Source organism: Propithecus coquereli, unplaced genomic scaffold, assembly GCF_000956105.1.
Source record: "Propithecus coquereli isolate 6110/MARCELLA unplaced genomic scaffold, Pcoq_1.0 Scaffold235, whole genome shotgun sequence".
Classification (NCBI taxonomy): domain Eukaryota; kingdom Metazoa; phylum Chordata; class Mammalia; order Primates; family Indriidae; genus Propithecus; species Propithecus coquereli.
Window position 1 is genome coordinate 4,493,548 of NW_012147897.1, and position 26,850 is coordinate 4,520,397.

Genomic DNA, 26,850 nt, shown 5'->3' on the forward strand with positions numbered 1-26,850 from the left:
AACTCCTGAGCTCAAACAATCCACCCGCCTCGGCCTCCCAGAGTGCTAGGATTACAGGCGTGAGCCACCGCGCCCGGCCTATAATGTATTTTCATATCTGTTCTTTCAGTCAGTGCTCTGAGCAGCTCTGAGAGGTTTTAGAGTTGAGAAAAGTAAAGCTCAGAAAGAGAAACTCTTGCTCAAGGTCAGGCAGCTATGGAAAGTGATGGAACCGGGATCATTCCTGTGTCTTCTGACTTCAAGGCTGATTCCTCCCCACTTCTCCATAGCTCCTTCTCTGGGCTTTAGTTTCTCTATAAAATTAGGAGGTGAGACTCAGTGACCTCCAAGCCTGCTCCCTACTCTAACTTTGATTTTCTTGCCCCATCTAATTATATCTATATTTAACACAGCAAGAAAAGGAGAAGGCAATACTGAACCTAATGGAGAGATTCCAGACAGTGTGGAAGAGAGCAGCTCTATCACCAGGTTAGTTTGCATGCATCAGAATAGGCTCCGAGAGTGGGAGTCCTGCCTTGGAAGCCTTACCTTCCGCGATTCCTTCCGAGGTATCAAAATATGATGCTTAGCCTTTACTATCTTCCTTCGAATTAAGCGGATCCCCAGTCTCTCCTGGAGGAAGCTCTTCAGCAGTGGAGGGACCCCTGGTGCCATGATTGGAAAATAAGATTACTAATAGCTGACACTTATACTGGGGCTTACTATGTGCCAGGCACTGTTCAAATTGCTCCTAGGAGACAGGAACTGTATTATTCCCATTTGATAGGCAAGGAAACTGAGGCACAGAGAGGTTAAGGAATTTGCCCAAGGTAACAAAGATAGTGTAGAGCAAGGATTAGAACATCACTGGTGTCACTTCAGGGCCTAGGACTCTAAAATTCCTCCAGCTGCTGTATCTTGGAGAGTAGGCTCTACTACTGACAGCATCGCTGCATTCAGCGTGCTCTGGGAGGAGAGGGCCCTGCATTTGGACCTGCGCTCCTCTCCATCCAGAAAGTGGGAAACAAAGTCACAACAGACCTGTTCCACAAAGCAGAGTATAGTTTAAAGAGTTCACACAGGATCTAGATAATTTGGTATTCCATTCCCAACTCTGCCTCTTTCTTGCTGTGTGACCTTGGGCAGACTGTGAACCTCCCGGGGCTTCAGTTTCCACCACTGTCCATGGGGACAATAATGCCTGCCTCATAGGGTTACTCTCAGGATGAGCTGGTGCAGAGCAGGTGCTGAGCACTGCCTGCTATTTTCTCCATTCCCCAGTGTACCATGAACCTTGTCCATCCTGACACAGAGCACAGTCCAGGCCTTCCCAGTGGGAATGAGGGTGCTCACATTGCTCCTTGGACACTGGCTTAGCAGGGGCAGGTTTGTGGGTACCATACCTCGTGTATGGGCCACCAGAGGGTTGTTATGAAAGATGAGCTCACAGAGAGATGGGAAGAGAGCTACTGGCAGGACAGCATCCTCCTTTGTAATCTGTAACAAATGCAGGAGAGAGCATCAGGTTGACACTACCCCCTACCTCTGCCCAGGTATGTCTAGGCCCCATACAGCAGGGTTACATGCTTGCTAAGATTGGGGGTGGAGGGGGAAGAGATGCTGCTGTGGATGGGACTCACTGCTGGGCAATACCTTATCCCTGCAATATCACCTGGTAATGCCCAGAATACCTTGCCCCTCAAGTGTGAAATTCCACCATCACTGTTTCATGTTAAGAGTTAAGAATTTTTCTCCCCTTTCCACCCTGGATATGTAGCTTAAACACACAAAGCACTTGTCCCCCAAAGAGTCTGGAAGGTTGGAAGAGCACTGACTTTGACTTTAGGATACAATTTTTCTAACACTTCACCTTCCCCGATGCAAACCCTACACACCCCATCAGTCTGTCAACAGCACTCCTGATGGCCTCATTCACTGAGGCCAGTCCTGGGCACTGATCTGGGGAGGACTAGGAGACAAGAGGTCAAGGGGACCCACAAAACTAAGGGATAAGCAGAGCCAGTGGTAAGGGAGGCTTCATAGCTATCTGGAACCCAGAGGCTGCCCTGTGAAGCCAGCCTGCAAGTGGTGCCTTACTGGCCAAGCCAGCCTCTGAAAGGCAAAAAATATATTGATACAACCCTTGTTGAGCAGAGTGCCTGAAACATCTAGGGACTATCTTGGGGTGGGAATCTATTAGCAATGTAACAGTATCAGAGCCATCAGTATCAGAGGGGCCAGAAGTAGGGCAGCAGCGTATCAGACCCTTGGACACACTGAAAGACGGTGGGTCAGATGTAGGACCCATAGAAGGCACTAAGGTCCAAGGGCTGGAAGAGGGAGGGCACTTCAGTTTGACTTCCTCTGGAGTCTCACTGGGTAGCATGGGATTTCCACTAAGCAACTAACTTCTCTTTCATTTTTATTCATTTAACCAACAAATATTTACTGAATACCTACCATGTGACAAGCACTTTGTTGAGAATGAGCAAAAGAGTTACCATTCCTGCCCTCTAGGAGTACTGTCTAGTGGGAAAAGCACTGAAGAAATAGTAACACAAAAGAGAGGAGATTTACAATGTGTTAAGTGCCACAAAAAAGAGGTGTATGAATTACTAGGGTGATCTGACCTAGTCAGAGAGGTGAGAGAAGGTGTCCCTGAGATCTAAAGGAGGGGTAAGAAGTATTTAGTGAATGCAGTGGGGGGATGAAGTATGTGGCACAGACAACTCTATATTAACCCAAACCATTTTCTTTACCTTTAGCACATGCTAGATTATATCTGCTAGCCTCCCAGGCAGTTAGGTATGGTCATATGACTCAGTTCTAGCCAATGCAACATGGATGGAAGTGATAAATGCTACTTCCAGGTACAGCCTATACAAAATCTCCTGTACCTCCCTCTACTTGCCTCCCTCTATCACACTCCCCCTGCTCAACCATCTATACCCACCAGGTATACAGGGTCCAATAAAGTACTCTTAAGACTCTACGAGATGACAGAGCCATAGCCAGAGGGGACTTGGGTCTCTGAATGATCATATGGAAGGCCACCTGCAAACCAGGAATATTCACAATGGACTTTGCAAAAGCAAGAAATAAACTTTTATTGTGTATAAGTGATTGAGATGTTTAAGGTTGTTGCAGCAGCCAGTAATGCCTCACTGCAGACAGGAAGTATTCTATGCAAAGAGAACAATGTGTGAAAGGCCTCATAGCCTGCTGGAGGAATTTAAAGAAGGCAAGTGTGACTAAAAGCGGAGAGAGAGAGCACGTGGTGCAAAATGAGGCTGGAGATGCAAGAGGGGCCAGACCAAAGGTAGTTAAAAATTTTGGTCCTTGAGGATTAGATGGATTTTAGAAATCCATCTAATCCACGCATTAGATGGATTTTAGAAATATGAGCACATGAATTTGACAAGACTTGGTGATGGATCAGATATGGGCAGACTGGGGGGGGTAAGGTGATGTAAAGGAGAGAGAAGTATCAAGAATGACAACCAATTTTGGCTTGAGTAACTGGATGGATGATGGGAGCTATTCGCTAAGATAGAGAACAATGAAAGAACAAAATTTGAAGAGAAAAATATCATTAATTCACTTTGGATATATGCAAGCTGGAGGTACCTTTCAGACCTCCAAGTAGAGATGTCAAATAGGCAGTTGGATACACTGGTCTGGAATACAGAGGAGAGGTCCACATTGAAGTTACAAATTTGTGACTCACTGTTCATGGGCCAATGGGTATCTGAAGTCATCCGTAGGAAGAGAGTGGACAGTGAGAGGAGAAAAGGGACTAGCAGTGGGCCTTGAGGGATTATAACATTGGACCTAGACCAGGGATCAGCAAACCTTTTCTGTCAAGGCCAGATATTGTTTTAGGCTTTGCAGACTATATGGTCCCTGCTGCAACAACTCAACTTTACTGTTACTGCACAAAAGCAGCCATAGACAATTCAGAAACAAATAGATATGGTGGCTCTTTTCCAGTAAAATTTTATTTATGGACTCCAAAATCTGAATTTCATATAATTTTTATGTGTCATGGAATATTATCCTTGTTTTTATTTTTTTAACCATTTAAAAATGTAAAAATCACTTTTAGCACACAGGCTGTACCAAAACCAGGGTTGGCAAACACGGCCTGGGCCAAATTTGGCCTACCATCTGTTTAATAAAGTTTTATTAGAACACTGCCTTTCTCATTCATTTACATGTTGCCTTTTGTCCTACAAGTGCAGAGTTGAGTAGTTGCAACACAGTAAAATATTTATTATCTTGCCCTTTACAAAAAAAGTTTGCTGACCTTTTGTCTAGACTCCAGAGAAGGAGGATAAACCTACAAAGGTGCCTAAGATGTGTTGATAAATGACTATAATGGTGGTTAAAGTGGGTGCAGAATCTCTTGTGTGCAAATCAGGGGGTCAAGAGGCAACAAATACATAATAGGGGATGCAGAATTTAATTTTGTTAGGATGCAAAATTCCATCCATCCAAAGTAGAAGGTTACAATTAAAATTGATAAAAAGTTGAATGATACTTAGGGCATGCATGTCATATTTTCTGTGAAATTAAGCTCTAGCTGAAAGATAAGGGTTTAAGATTCTGGCTGATGTACCAAGTAGAATCTGGCCATCAGCCTAGCCTATTCCCTACAGGGTGAGTTAAATGTTTCTGGAAATACATTTGGGTTCCAATGACAACTTTAAATTTCTATTCAATCTCATTGGATTAAGGAGCATATAACAGTCTCAAATTTATGAACTAAGTAAATATTAAAGATTAAATGAACGTGATTACTTTTGACACAAAAAACTTCTAGATTTTGAGTAAATATTCTAGATGTACAAGTTTTATTTGAAGGCAGGATTGATTTTAAAGTTTGTAACTTTAATAAATTGAGTATTAATTTCAACACAGGTAGGTGTTCCTTAACATGATCAAAATATTCATCTCACAAACTTACTGAGCATATGTCATGTATCATGTAATGTTCCAGATGATAAGAATATAGATGTAAGCAAAACCAAAGTCCTAGTGTTAAAAAAAAATTACAGTAGTAGACAACTGATAATTGACAAAAAGATATATAATTTGTTAGATGGTAACTATCATAAAGAAAAACACCATTTAAAAACTCAAATACAAATGTAGAAAAATGGAAAGAGTACTGCTCCAAACTTTATAAGAAGAAAAAAATAGCTGAGTAACCTATAAAATCATAACTTTTCTTGAGTCTAGCAGAGAGCTAAAATCTCAGGGCAATCACATGGCCTGAAATCTAAGGAAAGACTCGCACCTCCAAGGAGAGATGGGACACGGACGCCGGCTCACCTATGGCAGAACGCAAGTGCCAAACAAGCATTTAACACATTGACTGCCACACTAGAAAAAAATTTTTTTTACCAGGCCATGATGTTTTATTATGAAAATAGAATAAAAACTTAGAAAATAAAACTATCCTTTCTAATTTAATGAAAAATGAAATTTATTGACTTCTATTCATTTAATCCACATTTTTAGAATTTATCAATATTAATTGTAACAATAAAGAACATCAACAAGATTTTCATGAGCAAACTGCAGAGTTTTGCCCAGTTTTTGCTTCACAAGGCCCTGGGCTCAAAACTAGCATGAGTTAAATATAACTCACATGGCAGTTACCATGTTAAGAAATTGGCTAAACATTTTAATGACTTGCTGAAGACCAAGCTTGGCCCAGAGTAAGAGAGTAGAACCCCTGAGAGCTGCAGACACCCGAGGAGTTCACACCCAATTGTGTGGGAAAGATTGGAGGCAGGAGAGAGATTGGAGACAGCCTTCCTTTGTGGTGTGGGCCTGTAGGAGAGCAGCTGCCACTGCAGGAAAGGCAGGAAGCCTTGCCAACCCTTCTGCCTACTGAACAAAAGCCTTCAGCTGCTGAGGAAGTTCAGCAAACCCTGTCAGCCCAGGGCACTGCATCTGGGGGAGAGAAATAATAAAAACCCACTACTCAGGGAGTAGGGGCAGGAAACCAACCTGGGCCCAGTACATTAGAGGTCTCCTACTGGTAGGACAGAGATAGGAATACTGAGAAAGGCCATCCTTGAGACACAGAGACCCAGGGCTGCCTAAGATGGGCTGGAGCCTCCCTTTGGTCCCTACAACCAGACTAGCAAACACTAAGTAATAAGCAAAAGCAGTTTACTGCTGAGTCGGAGGAAAAGAGTGTAAAATAAACCCCTCTGAGGTGCAGGCACACAGGAAAGGCTTAAAGCTGAGGATAGAGCAGGAACACTGAGTAAAATATTCTGGAACATTTGCAAGAACCAACTACATGCTGTCTAAAAGACATGCCCTTTAACTATAAAAATATATATAGATTGCAAGTAAAAGGATAGGGAGAGATATACCACACAAATAGTAACCATGAGAAAGCTATGCAATTATATTAAAATCAGACAAGATAGACATCAAGACAAGGAGTATTATTAGAGGAAAAGGGAGACAATTCATAACAATAAAAGTATCCATACATTAGATAGATATAACAATTCTAAATGTATATACACTAGATAGCAGACTTCAAATACATGGAGCAAAAACTGACATAACTAAAGGGAGAAATAAATCCACAACCACATCTAGAGATTGTAACACACTACTCTCAGTAATTGATGGAACAAACAGACGAAAGTACAGAGAAGATCTGAGCAACACTACCAACCACCTTAACTTAATCAATATTTATAGAACACTATCTCCCAAAACTTCAGAATACATTTCTTCCTAAGTGTACATGGAATGTCACTTAGATAGACCATAGGGTGGAACATAAAAAAAGTTTAAACAGATTTCAGAAGAATGAAATCTTACAGATTATTATCTGCCCACAATAGTATTCAATTAGAAATAAACAAATACAAGACATTTAGAAGAGCTCCATATTTGGAAATTGAACACCTCACATCTAAACAACCCATGGGTAAAAGAAGAAATCACAAGAAAAATTAAAATACTTTAATTGAATGAAAAAAACACATGATATATCAAAATTTGTAGAACACAGTTAAAGCAGTGCTTAGAGAAGAAATTTATAGCTATACATGTTTATACTAGAAATAAGGAAGATCTAAATCAATGATCTAAAATTATACTACTTAGGGAGTTAGAAAAGGAGCAAATTACATTTGTTGTAAGTAGAAGAACAAATAAAATTATGAGCAGAAATCAATGAAATGGAAAACAAATAATAAAGAAATCCAGTGAAACCAGAAGCTAATTTAATTTTAAAAAGTCAATAAAAAGGATAACATCTAACTATTATGGATCACTAAAATAAGAGAAGACACAAATTACCAATTTCAAGAAGAGGGACCCATAACACATCTATGGCCCACTGATTTTCGGCAAGGGCTTAAAGATCATTCAGTGGGGGAAAGAACAGTCTTCGCTAAATGAAGTTGAGAACACTGGATATCCACATGCAAAAGAATGAAGGTGATGCCTATTTCACACCATATATAAAGATTAACTCAAAAAAGAACAAAGACCTAAGTGTACAGCTAAAATTATACAACTCTTAGAAATAAACACTTTAGGATTTAGCTGTACCAACTGCTTGCCTTAGAAGGAATGTAAGCAGAGTATCTTAAAAGATTCTTGCATTTCAGACTTAAGTAGGGCTCAATTAGTGGAGTTTTACAGAAAATCAAACAGGCATGGATATTGGAAACATAGAAGAAAAATATGTTAAATCTGTCCCATGGACTTTACATTTGCGGTTCCCTTAGGCTAAAACATTTCTCACCTCACTGGACACTCCCTCTTCACCTGAAACTCACTGGGTCAGATCTCAGCTTAAACACTACTTCCTTGAGAACTTTCCCTGATCCTAAATAGAGGTTAGCTCCCTCCCCACCATAACATGCTTCATAGCACTGTGGACTTCTTCATAACGCTAACCATGCTTATACTGCGATGAGTTGTCCAGTATCAGTCTTCCTAGGTGACAAGCTCCAGAAAGGCAGAGCCTGAGTCTTTCCTTCCATAGCTGTATACCCAATGCCTAGTACAGAGCCTGGCACGTGGTAAGTGCTAAATAAATATCTGTGACTGAATGGATGGATTCCTGCCTTGGCCTGAACTCCCTTCACTTTCCCCACCCTGAGAATTCCTAAGCCCCTATGCCTGTAATGAAGGGAATTGGAGGGTTGGCCTGTAGGCCAGAGCAGCTCACATCCCACCCTCCCATCTGTGCCCCTGAGAAAACAGAAGAGAAGCAGAAAGTCACCTTGTTGTAGGCCAGGCTAAGGTACCTCAGCTCCGGGAAGGGTGGGGCCAGTGTCTGGTTCCTGACCTTCAGTGACTTCACAGGAAGAATCTCAAATATGGGAGGAAGTGTACATACTTTGGTTGTCTTAGAAGGAAAAAAAAAGTCAAAGTCAAAGTGCCCTAACTGATAATAAAGAAATTGAGGCTGCCAAGGGCCAACAGACCCTTCCTATGTAGTGTGGGGGAAGAATGACCTTCCCAGAGAGACTTGGCCAAAAGAGACATTTGGGTCATAAGGGGAGATGTCACCATCAACCTAGAATTCTGGCTCCAAGTTCTCTGAGGTCACATGGTAGATTAATTCTCCAGTACCCAGAGTTCCAGTTTCAAGCCACAGGTAACATAGCGCTGGTGCAGACATCAGAGGTACTTTGTGGCCACCTCCCTTCCTCTGTCCTACAGCAGCTTATCCTCAATTGGCCCTTTTTCCCAGCTGGGCTAAATTTCTCCAGAAGGCAAAGAGGCAGGTGCTTGTGTTGTAAAGGGACTTTTCCTAGTGGGGAGAGGGAAAGCAGGAGTGACTTGAGCCTTGAACATCTGGTCTGATGGGGTAGCCCACATCCTACAGTGGAAGTTCTTCATTTGAGGATGAGACAGCAGCTAGGTCTCGAGTGATTTCCACTGGTCTTGGGACCTGAATGTGGCATGGTGCATCTGGGTCACTTGTAAGGTCATAGTCTCTCCAACAACTCAGACTGACTCAAGTTCAACATGTCTGATCAAGCAAAAAAAGGAAATTGCTGGATTAATCATACCTAACTCAGTTTACTCACTGTTTCCTTGAATTAGATGGAACCAAAGGATATTACAAGGGTAGATGCTGGGCTAATGATTAGGTACAGATGAATTAGATTCTGTTCTCCATTAATCACTATGCAATATTGAGCAAATCACTTAAATTTCACTTGTTCATTCAATGAGTATTTGTGAAGCACCCACTTTAGGCCAAGTATTTAATGCCATTCTGGGTCAACATGTAAAGCCACACAAGTGGAACAGGTAAGTTACGGGTGAGAAAACAAAAACCAGTTATCATGTTTGGGAACTTAGATAACTCCTTTCTCCAGGTGATCCCAAGACAATCTCTGAGAGGCCTGGGTGGAATGTGGTGGCAGCCTGATAAGGCAGTCTCCTCTACTGTGCAACTCCCTACTTGGAGCAAGGGTGTGTGAGCCAAAGGGGGCAAGTCAGACTGGAACACAGAAAAGAAAATGCCAGAGAGTTGGACTTCGGAGTGTGCTGACCCAAGGGTATGACTAGCCCTGCTGGGGGCAGAGAGGGCCCTGTCTTAGGGGAGAGTGCATCTGATTTTTATAGAGAGGGGCCATTAAAAATCTCAACTATCCAACTCACTCTCTAGATTCTCAAATGCCGGAGAGTTGGGATCTGAGCACTGAGCAATCCTACGATTATCTGTCACTTCTGTGGTAGACTGTTTAATGGCCATAAGCCCCTCCATCCCATATGCATGCCCTTCTGCACTGTGACCTTGCTGCTCCTCCCATTCAGAGGTGGAGACCATATCTCTACCCTCTTGAAACTAGACTGACCATTGTATTATATAATAAAGAATTTGTCTGGTCTTCTTCCAGGTTCCCAGCACTGAGCTTCTAAAACCCTTGGAATTTCCTGATTAATAGGAATGTCTTTGTTATACAGGACCCTTGGGTCACACCTGAGTTTATTCTAATGGGATGACTCAGGATGGGGCCTGGCCACAGTAGAAAGAACCACCATGGGATTAGAGGGTTGGAGCTTTGAGCCAGCCTGACTTCTGGGAAGCAGGGGAGGGTACAGATTGAGTTGAGTCACAATGGCCAGTGATTTTCTAGGAAAAGCTCTGGACTCTGAGGCTTGGGTGAGCATTCTGGTTGGTGAGCACATCAATGTGCTGGGAGGGTGACATGCTCTAATTCCACAGGAAGAGGACACAGAATCTGCATTTGAGACCCTCTCAGATCTCACCATATATATCTTCCATTTGGCTATTCCTGATTTGTATCATTTATATTAAAACTGTAATTTTAATAACCCTTTCCTGAGTTCTGTGAGTTGTTCTATTAAATTGCTAAACCTGAGTGGGTTGTGGAAAACTCGTGAATTTATAGCCAGTTGGTCACAAGCGCAGATAGCCTGGGGGCCCCCAAACTTGTGGCTGGCCTCTGAAGTGAGGGCAGTCTTATTGGGAACTGCTCTGACTTGTGGGTCTGTGCTTAACTTGTGGGATCTGCACTAACTCTGGGTAGTCAGCATGCACTGCTGCATTATACTGGTGTTTTGACTCTGCTTTGACCAATAGAATGTGGTATGAGTGATACTATTTGAATTTAAAAACCTTGCAATTTGCCCTTGCTCTCTTGAAACTCTGATGCCACCATATTGTAATGAAGTCCAGACTGAAAAGACCACATAGAGATACCAAGCCATGCCAGCTGTCCACCTGAGCCCAGCCCCCAGCTAATCTGCCAGTTGAATGCAGCTGCATGAGTGAGCTCTGGTGAAACCAGTAGAACCACCTAGGCAACTCAAAGAATTATGAGAAATTATAAATTGCTATTGTTTGAAGTCAATAATTGTTGGGTTGGTTTGGTTGGGATGGTATGCAGCAACAGTTAACTGATACAATTTCTCACACAGTTGTATGTGTGGGACGGTAGTGTACTAAGCTGCCTCTCAAGGATACAGGTCGGTTAAATGTACAATTGCACTACTTACTGTAAATGAATTAATCAATATTTAGTTTATGTGCATCAGTCTCCATGAGCTTGGTTAGTGAGCATCTGCTCTCAGAGAAAAACCAATTTTCTGTGCTGACAAAAATCAAGTGTCTAAGTGACACCAAGGATTAGACCCTGGATGATGGTCTATCTGGTAAAGACCTTTTCAGCTTTTGGGGACTCTTGTTAAGAAGCTGCTGGGCTTCGTCCTAGTGGCAGCCCCACTTCAATGCCAGTTTTATCACTTGAGGCAGCCACCGTTATTACATTATGCTGAATAGCATGTAAGGACAATGAGAGCTAGACTGTGGGCTGATGAGGTCAAGGGCATGTCTGTCTACTTCACTACTACATCTCCAGTGGCTAGCACAATACTTGACACCCCGTAGGTACCTGGTAAATATCTATTCAATGATTGGGCTTCCTCAGTGTGATCTATAGAAATGCCTCTCATGGCTCCATTAACTTGTCTGTTTTGTCTATTAAAATTAATATTCTAACCCAAGAACACAAATATAAAGTAGTCGATTCCTACCTCTGAGGTTGAAAATCCAGGGTAAGATGAAAACACAACCTCTGAAACAAAATAGAAACAGAATGAAGGTTGGTGAGAGCACTGACTGACCCCCAGAGAGGCCAGGGTCTGGGTCTTCCATCCACTTGTGTGTAGCAGGATTCCTCCTAGAGGGGGTCCTCATTGGTCCTCAGCTCCAATGCTAACTAGGAAGAGGCACTGGCTGTGACAACCATCAGGTAATAGGTCCCTTTGCACTTAGGATAACATCCAAACTTCTTAGCCAAGCCTCTGAAGCCCTGCATGATTAGGCCCCTGTCTACTTCTCCAATCTCACCTCATGCTACCTTCTCCCTCACTCATTATATTTCTGCCACATTGGCCTTTCTAACTTGGCAACATGCAAGTGCTTTCTAGCCTCATAACCACTGGGGAGTCCGTATTGAGCAGTAAGCTAACCAATTGTCTTAGAAGACAGAAATGTAGATAAAAGACATTCTGTCAGAGGATTTGAATATACTATTTGTTATATTAGTAGAAACAATGTATTAAATCAGTGAGTTCAGGAGAGATACCAAGAACAACCAGCAGCACGGTCATAAGGAGGAGGCTGCAGAGTGGTTTCATTCTTGGGACCATCAGAATGAGATAAGCCAATAAACAGCTGGATTCAGCCTACTAAAGCAGAGCATCTGCTGGGACTGGATCCTGTGCAGACATCACTTACCTTTACCCTACTTAATGGGACCCCTTCCACATGTTAATGACGTTATAATGAGAAAGCTCACATGAAATGAGGTAAATTGTAGTAGGGGATGGAAAAACACATGACATAAATAATTTCTCCTACTATGAGGGTCTGCAAGGGAGTTTGGGAAAGGTTTGTGCAATGCACAAAGTAGGAGTTCTCTGGGGGGTGGGCCACGGTGGCAAGTGTGGGTGCTAAGCAGTGATACTCTGGAGAAACAGAGCACGTCTAGGAAGATAGGCTATAGCACACTGTGCCTGAATGTAAATCCTGCCCCTTCCCACAATCACAGAAAGCAACTCCAGAAATTAAAACCTGCATTTTAATCTTCTGAGTATGGATTGTTACATGGAAAAGTGAACAATCAAGAATCTTCTAATTGAGGAAAATTAATAGTATAAAAAATTCATGAAATATAAAATAGGAAGAATTAGCATCTGAAAAACAAGAGTTTATTTAACAAAAAGAAAACTTCAGAATAGAATAAATAATATCCTCTGAGAAATTAAAAAGGATATTTCATTCCTAAAACAAAAGCAGATTTTTGTGGAAGCAAAGCTATTAACAATTTTGTAAATTTAAAATATGATAATTAAATAAAGGACCTTAAATGTGCTGGAGTTGAAGAGCTAATTCATAAATAGAAGACTGAGCTGAGAGACTCTCAGAATGCAGTACAAAAAAGCAAAGAGAAGATGGCAGAATACCAGGTAACCAGCTCATATCCCCCTGTAACAAGAATTCTGCATCCATCCACAGTCAAGTCTCTTTGCAGGAGCCTCAGGATATGGATAGGAGTTTGTGAAACTCTGGTAAAACCCAAGACCTTGAAAGATCATTTTGAGGGGGCAGACCAATACCCAGGTGGCTGATGTGTCAAGCTTGCTCCTGGTTTTAAGCCCAGAAATGGCCCAGCCCTCCAAGGGGCTTGGCTATAGCGCCATTTGGCCTTGAGCCTACAAACAAAACTATCTGCCAAGAGGTCCAGAAGGAATCATGCACACCAGTGCCTTGATGGAAAGGCTTGTCTGCCTGCTGACACTGGTCTTGGCAGTGAACCTAAAAGTTGCCCTGTTTCTCTGCTTCAGCCCCCCTCAGATTAGGTCCCTGCTCACAGCCTCTTACACAAGGACCCAGAAGAAGTCTTGCCCATATCTTGCAGCCTGGGATTCTGAGCCTCCCAGACAAGCTCACCAACTTCTATCCCATGGCAGATCCCAAGGGAACCCAATCTCATCTCTAGCCCCTTCCACTTCAATCAGGGAACTATCCCATCTCTGCAGGACTTGCTGGGAGATGTGCACCCTTCTGAGCCAATGAGACCAGGCTCTCCAGCCTTCATCCCACAGAAAATCCCAAAGGAGCCCAGTCTTACCCCTGGCCCCTCTCACTGCAATTGGGAACTATCCTATCTATGCTGAGATCTGCTGGGACACATGTGCCAGTCTGGGCTAACGAGACAGGCACTCTAGCCTCTGTCTCAAAGCAGATCCTGAGGGGACCCAGTCTCAGCTCTAGCCCCTCTTGCTGCAATCAGGGAACTATCTCATCTTGCAGACCTACTGGGAGATGTGCACCTGTCTGAGCCAACGTGACAGGCATGCTAGCCTCCATCCCACAGCACATCCCGAAGGGGCCCACTCTCAACTCCAGCGCAGCATTCTCACATAGCCCCAGTATCCTCCTTGGGTCTTCACCAGGTACATCTGGGCAAGAAAGCTGCAGCAACCTTAGAGTCCTCACAAGACTTGCAACAAGCCTGGGCTTAGAGTATCCTTTAGTGCTAAGATACCTCCAGTGGTGTGACCACTGTTCAGGGAACACAATAGTTAGTCTGCTTAGGATCCCTGGAAGGCCCTGTGAAGAAGGACAGGCATAAACAAAGCCAGATTGTGAAGACTGAAATAAATACCTAATCCCTCAAATACACAGATATTGTCACACTTTCACAAGTATCAAGAACATTCAGTGAAATATGACCTCACCAAACAGACAAATAAGGTGCCAAAGACCAACCCTAAGTGAGGGAGATGTATAATCTCTCAAAGAATTCAAAATAGCTGTTTTAAGGGAGTGCAATGAATATCAATAAAACAAAGAGAATCAATTCAGAAATATATCAGAGAAATTTAACAGAGATTGACATAATTTAAAAAAAAAATCAAAAAGAAATCCTGGAGCTGAAAAATACAATGAATGAAATGAAAAAGGCAACAGAAAGCATCAACAGCAGAACTGCCTAAACAAGAAAGAATCAGTGAGTTTAAAGACAAACTATTTGAAAATACAGAGGAGAAAAAAGAAAAAAAAAATGAAAAGGAATGAAGAAAGCTTATAGGATCCATGGGACAACAGCAAAAGAGCAAATATTCAGGTTGTTGGAGTTAAAGAAGGATCTGAGAAAGACAAAGAGGCAGAAAGCATAATCAAAGAAATAATAACATAAAACTTTCCAAACTTAGAGAAAGGTAGAAATACCGAGATATAGGAGGGTCAAAGGTCACCAATCAGATTCAACCCAAATAAGAATACCCTATAACATATTATAATCAAATTCTCAAAGGTCAAAGACAAAGAGAGGATCCTGAAAGCAGCAAGAGAAAATCAGCAAATAACATATAAGGGAGATCCAATACACCTGAAAGCAGACTTCTAGCAGAAACCTTAAAGGCCAGGAGGGAGTGAAACGACATATTCAGAGTGCTCGAAGGAAAAATACTGTCAACCAAGAATACTGTGACCAGCAAAGGTATCCTTCAGAAATGAAGTCAAGATAAAGACTTCCCCAGACAAAAAAAAGCTGAGGGAATTTATCACTACCAGAACTTTACTACAAGACATGGTAAAGGAAGTTCTTCAGACTGAAAGAAAAGGACTGTAATGTAATTATCAGACTAATGTAGTAAGTCTGGTGTATAAACCACTTAAATCTTTACTAAGAACACTTAAAGACAAAACTATTAAAAATAACAATAGCGATAACAATTTGGTAAAAGATAGGCAATATAAAAAGAAGAAAATTGTGACATCAAAAAATCAAAATGTGGGAGAAAAAAGTTAATGTGTACAGATTTTTGTTGTTGGTTCATTTGTCTTTCCTTTTTTATGATCAAAGTTAAGTTGGTGTCAGTTTTAAATAACTTGTTATAATTTTAGGAAGTTTTTTGTAAGCCTCATGGTAACCAAAAAGCAAAAACCTATAATAGATACACTGTACTTAAAACATACTACCAAAGAAAAATACTTAACCACAAAGGAAGACAGTAAGAAAGGAAGAAAGAGCAGAGTTACAAAACAACTAGAAAACAAGTAACAAAATGGCATAAGTCCTTACTTATCACTAACAACATTGAATATAAAGGGACTAAATTCTTCAATTAAAAGACATACAACGGCTGTATGGATTAAAAAACAAGACTCAACTATGCTGCCCACAAGAAACTCAATTCACCTATAAAGACACACAGAATGAAAGTGAAGGAATAGAAAAAGATACTCCATGTAAACAGAAACCAAAAAAGAGCAGAAGCTATACTTATATCAGATAAAACAGACTTTAAGCTAAAAACTATAAAAAGAGACAAGATCATTATATAATGATAAAAGGGTCAATTCAGCATGAAGATATAACAATGGTAAATATATAGGTACCTAACACTGGAGCACCCAAATATATAAAGCAAATATAAATAGATCTAAAGGGAGAGACAGACTGTAATACAATAAGAGTAGGGGACTTCAAAACCCCACTTTTGGCAATGGACAGATCATCCAGGCAGAAAATCAACAAAGAAACATTGGAGTTAAACTATACTCTAAACCAAATTGGCCTAACAAATATTTACAGACCGTTTCATCCAACTGCTGCAGAATACACATTCTTTTCATCAGCACATGGAACATTCTCCAGGACAGATCCTATGTCTCAACAAATTCAAAAAAGTTGAAATCATATCAAGTATCTCTTCTGACCATAAAGAAATAAAAGTAGAAATCAATAACAAGAGGAACTTTGGAAACTGCAGAAATACATAGAAAGTAAACAACATGCTTCTGAATGACCAATGGCTCAATGAAGAAATTAAGAAGGAAATTGAAAAATTTCTTCAAACAAATGAAAATGGAAACACAACATACCAGAACCCTTGGGATACAACAAAAGCCATACTGAGAGGGAGAGGATCAAGATGGCTGACTAGACACAGGTAGTATGTGCCTCTTCTGTGGGGAGGAACCAAAATAGTAAGCAGAGGCTCACATTTTGAACAGATTGTCTAGGAGAGAATGCTGACATCACTAGAGAAGCAGCAAAAGTGGGTAAGGAGAGGTTTCAGGGCAACCTGTCCAGCTGAGGATTAACAGCTGAGAGAAGCTCCTGGACTTGGGAAAATAGTAAGAGAGAATATCCCAGAGTTCCACTCTCTGAGATAAGCTTTGATGATTTTGGCTACAAGAGAAGCCTCTGGCCCACACAGGTCTCAGGCCTACCATAGGGAACTCCTTGGAGATTGCACAGAGATGTTGCTATAGAAAGGGAACCCACACAGAATCCCACAGGCATCTGAGCCTAAAGCAGCTTCAGCCGGGCGCCATTCTGAAAGCCTAGACACTGAGGAACCATGGGCATGCCTGCAGCCACTGCACAGCTCAAGGAGGAATAGAGGAACCCATGTGTTCCCAACCTCCCTTGAAATGTCCCCACTGCCTTGCTGTGGGCTGCCATTGAGGCTAAGACTTGAGTGGACAGCAGTTTTCACAGTTTGTCAATCACGCTGCTTACCTAGCCAGAGTCCCAGTCCTTCCAGTTGCAGGTTCAAGGTGCCATTTTGAGAATTCGACACTGGGCGGCACCCTGCCCTCAGGCTGAGTTTGGACTGACAGGGCTACAGCCCACACCTGGCTGGGGAGGGGCAAGGAAACCAGGCTTTCCAGTATGCATCTGGGATGGTGACCACCATCCTGCAGCTGGCTGCTGGGCTTGAGTCTTGAGTGAACTGCACCCCCACAGTTTCAGTGCAGCCTGGCTGAGAACGGCCCTGCCCTCTCTGGTCACAGGCCCAAGGCACCATTTGGGGAGTTTAAGGCCAGGCAGTGCCCTGCCCTTGGCTAAGTTTGGGCTAAATGGCAGTACCCCACCAACTGAAGAGGGACAGGGGAGCCCAAACTCGCCTACATACTCCTAGGAGAACTCCCACTACTCTGCTACCAGCTGCAGTGAAACTGAGTTGCTGGCGGGTAGTACTCTTTCCAGCATCTTGTCCACACTGTTTGCCTGGAAAGGGGCCCCACTCTCTTCAATCACAGGCCCAAGGCACCAGTTTGGGAGTTTAAAGCTGGGCAGTACCCTGCCCTCTGGGGCTAAGTTTGGGCTGATGCAGCTGCAGCCCTTTGCAGCTGAGGAGGAACAAGAGAGCCCAAGATCTCGTACATAATCCTAGGAAATTCCCACCACCCTGCTACAGGTGCCTGCAAGACTGAGACATGAGCAGACTACACTCCCCACAGTTCCTTGCCCATGCTGCTTGCCTGAAAGGGACCCTGCCCTCCAGATTGCAAGCCCATAGCTGGCATCATTTTGAGAGTTTAATACTGTGCCCCACCCTACCCTCAGGCCAAGTTCAAGGTGATGTGGCTGCAACTGCCACCCAGCCAGGAAGGGATGGGGAGACGAAGGTCCCCTAAGCACACTTTGGACGATACCCACTGCCCTATTACAGGCAGCTATGGGAAAGAGGACTAGCCTGCCCAATCCATTGCAGCTACCACTAATACCCAACACAGACCACTTGGCTCCTAGTGGGTTACTCCACTGCTGCTACTGCCACCACTCACATCACACCAGTTGCTCAGGGGCTTGAGAACCTGCCCACACACCCAGCCCTCTGCTCCAACTACTAGCTTCTGAGAAAGCCACCTGGAGGCCCAAGAACTGGCCCCCCAGGACACGCTAACACCACTGCCAGTGTAATCTGCTCTGGGACCTAACATCAGGCATACTCAGCTCACTGGTTCCACCACTGGGCCCAAAGACTGGCTTGGCAGGCATTCGAATTCCCAGCAAAACTTCACCACAGCCTCAACTAATAACTGTTTCCTAAGCCAAGAAAATCACAGATACTATTGACCCTTTTTATTGCCTAAGAAATAATACAAAGACCACACTATTGCAGGCACCCAAAATCAAAGCCCATGTGTCCTACTCAACAAACAACATATATAAATCTTCAGGAAAAAATTCTCCCCTTCAAAACCAATTTCAAAATATCAGAAAAAGTGACTGCTATATCAGATGCACAGAGATCAGCGTCAGGACACGGGAAACATGAAAAAGGAAATATGCCACCACCAAAGGATTGAAACAACTATTCAGCAATGGATACCAATCAAAAAGAATAACTCATAATGCCAGATTAAGAATTCCAAATATTGATTTTACAGAAGCTCAACAAGATGCAATAAATGGTGCCAAGAAAACTGAGTAGCTGTATGCAGAAAAATGAAACTAGAGCTCCATCTTTCACCATATACAAAGTACAAAAATACAAAATGGATTGAAGACTTAAATGTAATACCTGAAACTATGAAATTACTAAAATCAAACATTGGGGAACACTATAGGTCAATGGTCTGGGTAAATATTTTTTGGGTAAGACCTCAAAAGCACAGGCAACAAAGCAAAAATAGAGAATTGGGATTACAGCAAGCTAAAAAGCTTCTGCACCACAAGGAAACAATAAACAAAGTAAAAAGACAACTTACGGGAAAAAATATCTGCAAACTATCCATCTGCTAAGGGATTAATAACCAGAAAATATATGGAACTCAATTCAACAGCAAAGAAAAAGAGAAACCTAAATAATCTGATTTAAAAATAGCCAAAGACCTGAATAGACATTTCTCAAAATAGGACATACAAATGGCCAATAAGTATATGGAAAAAATGCTGACTATCACTAATCATCAGGGAAGTGCAAAGCAAAACCACAATGAAATATCATCTCATCCCAGTTAGAATGGCTGTTATCAAAAAGACAAACAAATGCAGGTGAGGATGCAGAAAAAGGGGAATTCTCCTACACTGCTGGTGGGAATGTACAGTAGTACAGTCACTATGGAAAACAGTATGGAGGTTCCTCAAAGAACTAAAAATAGAACTATTAATACCATATGATCCAGAAATCTAACTGCTGGGTATATATGCAAATGAAGGGAAATCAGTATATCAAAGAGATATCTGCACTCCCATGTTTACTGCAGCACTACTCACAATAGCCAAGGCACAGAATCAGCCTAAGTGTTCATTTACTTAGGTTGATGAAATGGAAAAAGAAAATGTGGTAAATATACACAATGGAATATTAGTCATAAAAAAGAATAAAATCCTGTCAATTGCAGTAACATGGATGGAACTGGAGGTCCTTATGTTGGGTGAAATAAGGGAGGCATGGAAAGAGAAATATAGTGTGCTCTCACTCATATTTGGGAGCAAAAACTGTGGATCCCATAGAGGTAAAGAGTAGTATGGTGGTTACCAGAGGGTGGGGAGGGAAGCGGGGAGGGAGGGATGAACAGAAGTTGGTTAAGGGGTACAAAAATCAGTTAGATAGAAGTAATATGTTCTAGTATTCAATAGTACAGTAGGGAAATTATAGTTAACAAAAATTTATTGTACATTTCAAAACAGCTACATGAGAAGATTTATAATATTTCAACACAAAGAAAAGATAAATGTTTGAGGTGATAGCCCACTTACTCAGATTAGATCATACACATTGTATACAGGTATCAAAATACCACTTGTACCCCAAAAATATGTACAACTAATTTATTAGTTTATTATTTTAGTTTATTTATATATCAATAAAAAGACAAAGAAATACAGTTGACCCTCCTTGAGCAACACAGGTTTGAATTGTGTAGGTCCACTTATACATGGATTTTCTTCTGGCTCTGCCACCCCTGAGATAGCAAGACCAACCCCTCCTCTTCCTCCTCCTCCTTAGCCTACTCAACATGAAGATGAAGAGGATGAAGATCCTTATGATGATCCACTTCCACTTAATAGTAAATATATTTTGTCTTCCTTATGATTTTCTTAATAACATTTTCTCTAGCTTCATTGTAAGAATACAGTATATAATAGATATAACATACAAAATATGTGTTAATTGGCTGTTGATGTTATAGGGAAGGCTTCTGGTCAGTAGTAGGCTATTAGTAGTTAAGTTTTGAGGGAGTTAGATGTTATACACATGGGGAGCTGGTACCCTTAACTGCCATGCTGTTTAAGGGTCAACTGTATAAAGTATGACAGAAAAGAGGAACAGAAGATAAACCCCAAATTTTCAGCATCTCATGGAATTTCAGAGTAAGACTATACAGAGTACAGAAAGGGGGAAATAAAAATAATTTTTTCCAAGATGAAGGAAACTACATATCTTTGACCAAAAGAACCCTCAAAGTACCTAAAAAGATAAACAAAAAGTTGTATACCTAGATGCATCCAAAGGGTAAAAGGGAAATATTAAACATTTCCAAAGAGCAAACATAGGTTTCCTATAAAGAAATGCAATCAGATTGGAATCAGACTTCTTACTGGCAACAATGGGCCTAGAGGGCAATGAGTAGTATCTTCAAAGATTTAAGGGAAAACCATTTTAAGGCTCGAATTCTCTACTCAACCAAACTAGCATTCAAGTATGAAAGATAATTTTGGGTGTTTAGGGACTCATCTACTTCACACAAACCCTCTTTGAAAGAATCATTCAAATTGCAAACTGAAAAGCAACATAGAATGGGAAGCTATTTTTGTGACAGCAAGAAAGGGAAATATTTCTTAAATAAGAACCTAAAAGCACATACTATAAGGTAAAATTGGATAGATTTGGTGTTATGGCTGATATGTCACCCTCAAATTTATATGTTGAAGTCCTAATATCCAGTACCTCAGATTATGACTGTATTTGGAGATATGGTCTTTAGAGAGGTAATTCAGTTTAAATGAGGACATTAGGGTAGGCCCTAATCCAATCTGACTGGTACCCTTCTAAGAAGAGATTAGGGAACAGACAACACAGAGGGACGGCCATGTGAGGACACAGCGAGAAGGTGGCCATCTGCAAGCCAAGGAAAGAGGCCTTAGAAGAAACCAAACCTGCCAACACCCTTATTTCAAACTTCTAGCCTTTAGAATTGTGAAAAAATAAATTTCTGTTGTTTAAGCCATGCAGTCTGTGGTATTTTGTTATGGCAGCCCCGGCAAACTAATGCATTTGGCTAAATCAAAATTAAGAATTTCTTTTAAAAATTTCATCTGTACCATTATAAAGTTAACTGGTAATTACAGAATAAAAGAAGATATTCAAAGCATTAAAACTTTCCAGAGATACGAAATGCCAGTTCACAGAAGTTGAAAACCAAATAGCTAGGTAAATGGAGAAATGCTTAACATCACCAGTAGATAAAAAAATGTGCATCGAAAATAATGAAATAACACTTTATACCTACCAGAATAGCCAAAGTTAGAAAAATGATAAAGCCAGATAATACCAAGTGTTGGCAAGGCTGTAGGGAAATAATCCTTATGTACTACTGGTGTGAGTGTACACTAGAGCAACCACTTTGAAGAATACTCAGGCAGCACTTATTTAAACTATGTATGCATATACTCTGTCATCCATCAATCCCATTCCTAGATAAATGTTTCAGGAAAACTCTGGCACAGAGGTATATGCAAAAGACACACACAAGGTTGTTCACTGTAACACTATTTGTATATAGTAAGAGAGTTGTAGGTAACCTAGGTGTCCATCAGTGAGAGAACAGATAAGTGAAATGTGGTTACAGCATATATTGTGGAATACTATGCATTAGTAAAAAGCAAATAACTAGATGGACATATAGCAACAAGATCTTAAAAACAATGTTGAGTGAAAAAAATTAAGCACTAGAAAGAGCTTGGTAGCCTATTACCATTATGTAAATGTAAATTAAAAACACATTACACATAAAATATTTATTTTACAAAGGTACATACATATATCCAGGAAAATACATCTAAGACAAGAGTAGATATTTGTATGAAAATGGGAGTAGGGATTAAGGATGAAGGAAAAAAAAAACAAAAGAGGGCAAGAGGAGCTTTGCACAGACTAATAATTACTCTGTACTATGACCTGAGTTGTATTGTTCTAAGTTATATACACACAATAAATAATCTAAGAAAGAGGAAGATTTGAGATGCAGGCAGCTATGATGAGCAAAGAAGTAAAACTAAGAGTTTAATCTCTCAGTCTAAAGAATTGTCGACATATAATTTAAAAACTTAAAACCGATCTAAATTAATTAGGGTTTATTACATTATGGGAAGAGATGGGAGTAAGGTGGAATAGACAGACACATATTAAGATTTTCTTCTTATTAAAGAGGAAGACTTGGATTTGGTTGATTTTACGTACTGATAGACAAAGGTGAATTTAAAACATGGATTTAAAGTTTTAGGGAGCCATTAGAAATACAGACATGAGATGTTATTACATTAAACAATTAGAGGAAAAAATTAGAATTAAAACTCAGTGCTCATAAAAAGAATAAAAAAGGAAAAAATCATAGGTAAATAGAAAACATACTAATGGTAGAAATAAGGTGAAACATATCAATAATGTGAGTTAAATTCTTCTATTAAAAGAAAAAAACCCATACTGGGAAAAATATGCAGTGCTATACTGTTTTTGTTATATCCTAAAATAAATATTCATATCAAACAAAATAGAGGCCCAAGTTAAGGCTAAAATTATTAAGATAAGATGGGATATTTTACAGTAATTAAAAGATACAATCTACACTTGAGCCCAGGAGTTCGAGGCTGCTGTAAGCTATGAGTACGCCATTGTGCTCCAGCCTGGGCAACAGAGAGAGACCCTGCCTCAAAAAATAAAAACAAAAAGACACAATCTACCAAGATGAAAGTCACAAACCTAATAACAGAGAATTGAGCCAATTTAACAGTAAAAAATGCCAGAAATGCAAGGAGATATTGACAAATCCAAACAGTGGTGAGAGACTTTAATGTACCTGTTTCCAAAGTTAACAAACCAAGCAGAAAAGTATTTTTAGGGAGAATCTGAATAACATAATTGTGCCATTTATTAAGTTACTATTTTTTTTTTTTTTACTTCCAAACCCACCCTTCTCTATTCTGCTTTGGGCTGCTGGAGCTGGGGCTCTGAATACCATATTTCTGCTTTGCCAGCTGGTTTCCTGTTAGACTGACAACAGGAGTGGTGCTGCTAGAGGGAGACTGCAAAGCTGGAAGAGGAAGAAGGGGCCTGTTTCCGCCTATCTGCTTCCCACAGGTTTCCTGACTGCTTGTGATTCCTGTGAATGCCATCAGAATAATGGTTATTTATTCATTTTTTTTTACCCTAGCAGCAGCAGGTCTCTCCCCAAAAGCAGCTGAATCCAGTTTGCAGTTTCCCCAACTTGTACAAACCAGCTTCATTTTGACCCTTCCACAGACACCAGCAGCAGATGGTTAGTATCCTCTCCTCAGAGACCTGAGTCTCAGCTCCACAAGGCCCATCACAGCTCAGAGACACCAGCAGCTGAGCAGTACCTCTTCCTCCGAGATCTAAGTTTTGGGTCAAAGGGTTCCTTCTCTAAGCTTCTATATTTTAATCATTTTAACCTCTTCCTACAAAGAAAAATGCTGGCTCAGGTGGCTTCATGGTGAATTCTTTCAAAATTTAAGGAAGAAAGAATAATCATATATGAACTTTTGCAGGAAACAGAAAAAGATTGAACACTTCCAAGCTCATTTTATGAGGCAAGCATAACCTTGATTGTAAATCCTGATGAGAACATTTTAACAAAGGAAATGAATACAACCAACATATCTCCTGAACATGGATGCAAAAATCTTTGACAAAGTATCAGTAAATTCAATTCAGCATTAAAGTCTCTCACCCAATCGAGTGGGGTTTATCCTGAGAATGCAAGACTGGTTCAACATTCAAAAATCAATCAATGTAATTAACCATATTAATAGATCAAAGAGGAAAAAAACCACATGATCACCTCAACAAATGCAGAAAAAGCATTTGACAAAAGTCAACATCCATATATAATACAAACTCAGCAAACTAAGAATACAATACAAATTAATCTGATAAAGGCATCTACAGAAATATATACAGCAAACTCATAATTTTGAAATACTGAATACTTTCCTCCTGAGATTGGGAACAATAAAAGGATATTCACTATTATCACTTCTATTCAACATTATATTGAAAGTCTTAGCCAGCAAAATAAGGCAATAAAAAGGCATAAAGAGGTATTAAGATTGGAAAAGAAGAGAGAAAATGGTCATCACCTGTAGATGTCATGATTGTGAACACAGATAAACCAAAATAACCTGCAAATGATTAGAAATAATAAATGATTTTAGAAAGGCTACTGGATACAAACTCAATATTTCTATATACTAGCAACAAACAAGTAGAAATAAAATATAAAAATGCAATACCAATGACAATAGCATAAAAAAATCAACTATCCAGGAATGAATCTAACGAAAGAAATGCACAATCTCACCATTGAAGACTACAAAGTATTTGTTGAGAAGAATTTTAAAAGGCCTAAAAACTGGTGGAATATATTAATGAATTAGAAAGCTCAATATTGTAAAGATGTCTATTGTCTACAAATTGATCTATCGGTTTAATGCAATTCCAATTAAAATCCCAACAGGATTTTATGTGGAAATTGACATGCTGATTCTGAAATTTACATGGAAATGCAAAGGCCTTATAATAGCTTCAGCAATTCTGAAGAACATAGCTTGAGAACTTCATTACCAGGTATCAAAACTTACTATAAGGCTACAGTAATTTAGACACATACAACACATACACTATCATTCAACTTGTGACAATGTCTACTCTATAACTCACTGGGGAATCTGGAACAAGGGGCATCACTCACCTGTCCGGTCAACATCCTTTTTCATGGGCAGTACAGTATAATCCGGTTGCTCATCTGAGGCCTCAGTCATCCATGATTTGGGCTGTAGCATGGACTGGGGCTCTTTCCGGGGACTTCCCCTGCCTCCAACCCAGTCCCCTGACCCATCACGGAGCTGAACCTGCTGTAGGTACGGGATCCGGAAAATCTTGTTTTGGTCCAGGCTTAACTTCTTCAGTCTTCAATTAAGGAAAGCGAATACAGCAATAATGATACCTCAGGGATATTTACCAAGCAACTTTAGGGACAAAACATGGAATTAGGCTTGGACTCTTACTCCTCTTGAGTGATCCTGAGCCAGTTACTTACTCTCTCTGGGCTTCAATATCTTTATCTCTAACATGGGGATAATATTTATTAACCATTCAAGGTTCTTGTGAAGATTTAAATGAGACAATATGTAAATGGCCTGGCATAAAGTAGTATTCAGTAAATAGTAGCTGAATCCAAAGTAAATTTTCCAGGGACCTAAAGCTTAACCATTTAAATGCCAGTATTTTCTTTACTTCGAATAGATAGAATTCAGCAGTTCAATTTCTCTTTATGATTCTTTTTTCTTTTTTCCTGTCTCTTCTCTCAGGGTCAGGATCCTGTCTTAGGTAATATCTCCTCCTTAGGTAATATTCTCCTTTCTCTTTACTGCTTCTAATTCAGTTATGTGATCAGAAATTCCTTACTGTGCCCCATTTTTGTGGAAGAACTAAAGCTCAGAGGGAAGAAATGACTTACCCATGGCCACAAAGCATAGATAAGTGGTGGAGCTGGGATTTAAACTAGGCTTTTGGCTTCAGAGCAGCACTCAGTGTGTGAGCACGGCTGGGGGTTATAGAGGGCCCTGCAGACAGAAGCTTGTGGCTTTACCTCCTGAGCCCAGCCAGGCTGGCAAAGCAATTGGGGTTGGAGAGTTTGTTGTCATCCAGCATCAGTGTCTCCAGCGCTGGGAACTTCAGGATGTACCTCTTGCTTGTCAGTGATGTTTCAGATGCCTCCCTGTGAATGCAAAGATCTTGGGTAATGAGCAAGGGCAGGGGACAAGCTCCACCATTCCCAGGAAGCAGCGGAGGATAGGGAATCAATCGGGAAGTCTAACCAGCTTGGGAACTTCTCTAGTGCCCAACAGAGGTCCCTGTAGAGATGCACAGAAGGTGTAATTCCTGCCCGCCACCTTCCTCTTTTCCAAACTCCACCCACACATACTGTCTTCTGTATGGAGAAAGGTTACACACATCATTGAGACTGGGTTGGGGCAGGATGTGGGGGGACATTGATAGTGCTCATGGAAAATATCAGGGTGAATGAGGTGTGACCAAGTTGGAGGGAGCACTCTGTAGGTAGAACACTGCACAATTTTGGCTCAAGGCAGACTCCTTGGTATGCTGTGTCACCTCATGGACTGATAAACCATAGGAGCACCAAGAGACAATGCTGCTGTTATAGACCACAGCTTTGCCACCAAGTGGGGTAAAGTAGGCTGGATCAAGGGTGCCATCCCTGGCTGCAGTGAGGTTCTCCTTTCAAGTGACTTCATAAAATGCAAGGAAGGAGTTGAGAAGTCT

General features: G+C 40.9%; 1 protein-coding gene across 1 annotated transcript in view; it reads right to left on the reverse strand.

Annotated features, from left to right (window-relative positions):
* Positions 1-26,850, reverse strand: part of XRRA1 (X-ray radiation resistance associated 1) — a 67,730-nt gene that overhangs the window by 7,790 nt on the left and 33,090 nt on the right. The window contains exons 7-12 of the mRNA XM_012645573.1: positions 26,156-26,284; positions 25,256-25,473; positions 11,545-11,585; positions 8,252-8,377; positions 1,383-1,476; positions 529-644 (exon numbers count right to left, since the gene is read on the reverse strand). Coding sequence (XP_012501027.1) covers positions 529-644; positions 1,383-1,476; positions 8,252-8,377; positions 11,545-11,585; positions 25,256-25,473; positions 26,156-26,284 — 724 coding nt within the window. The remainder of the gene's footprint in view (positions 1-528; positions 645-1,382; positions 1,477-8,251; positions 8,378-11,544; positions 11,586-25,255; positions 25,474-26,155; positions 26,285-26,850) is intronic.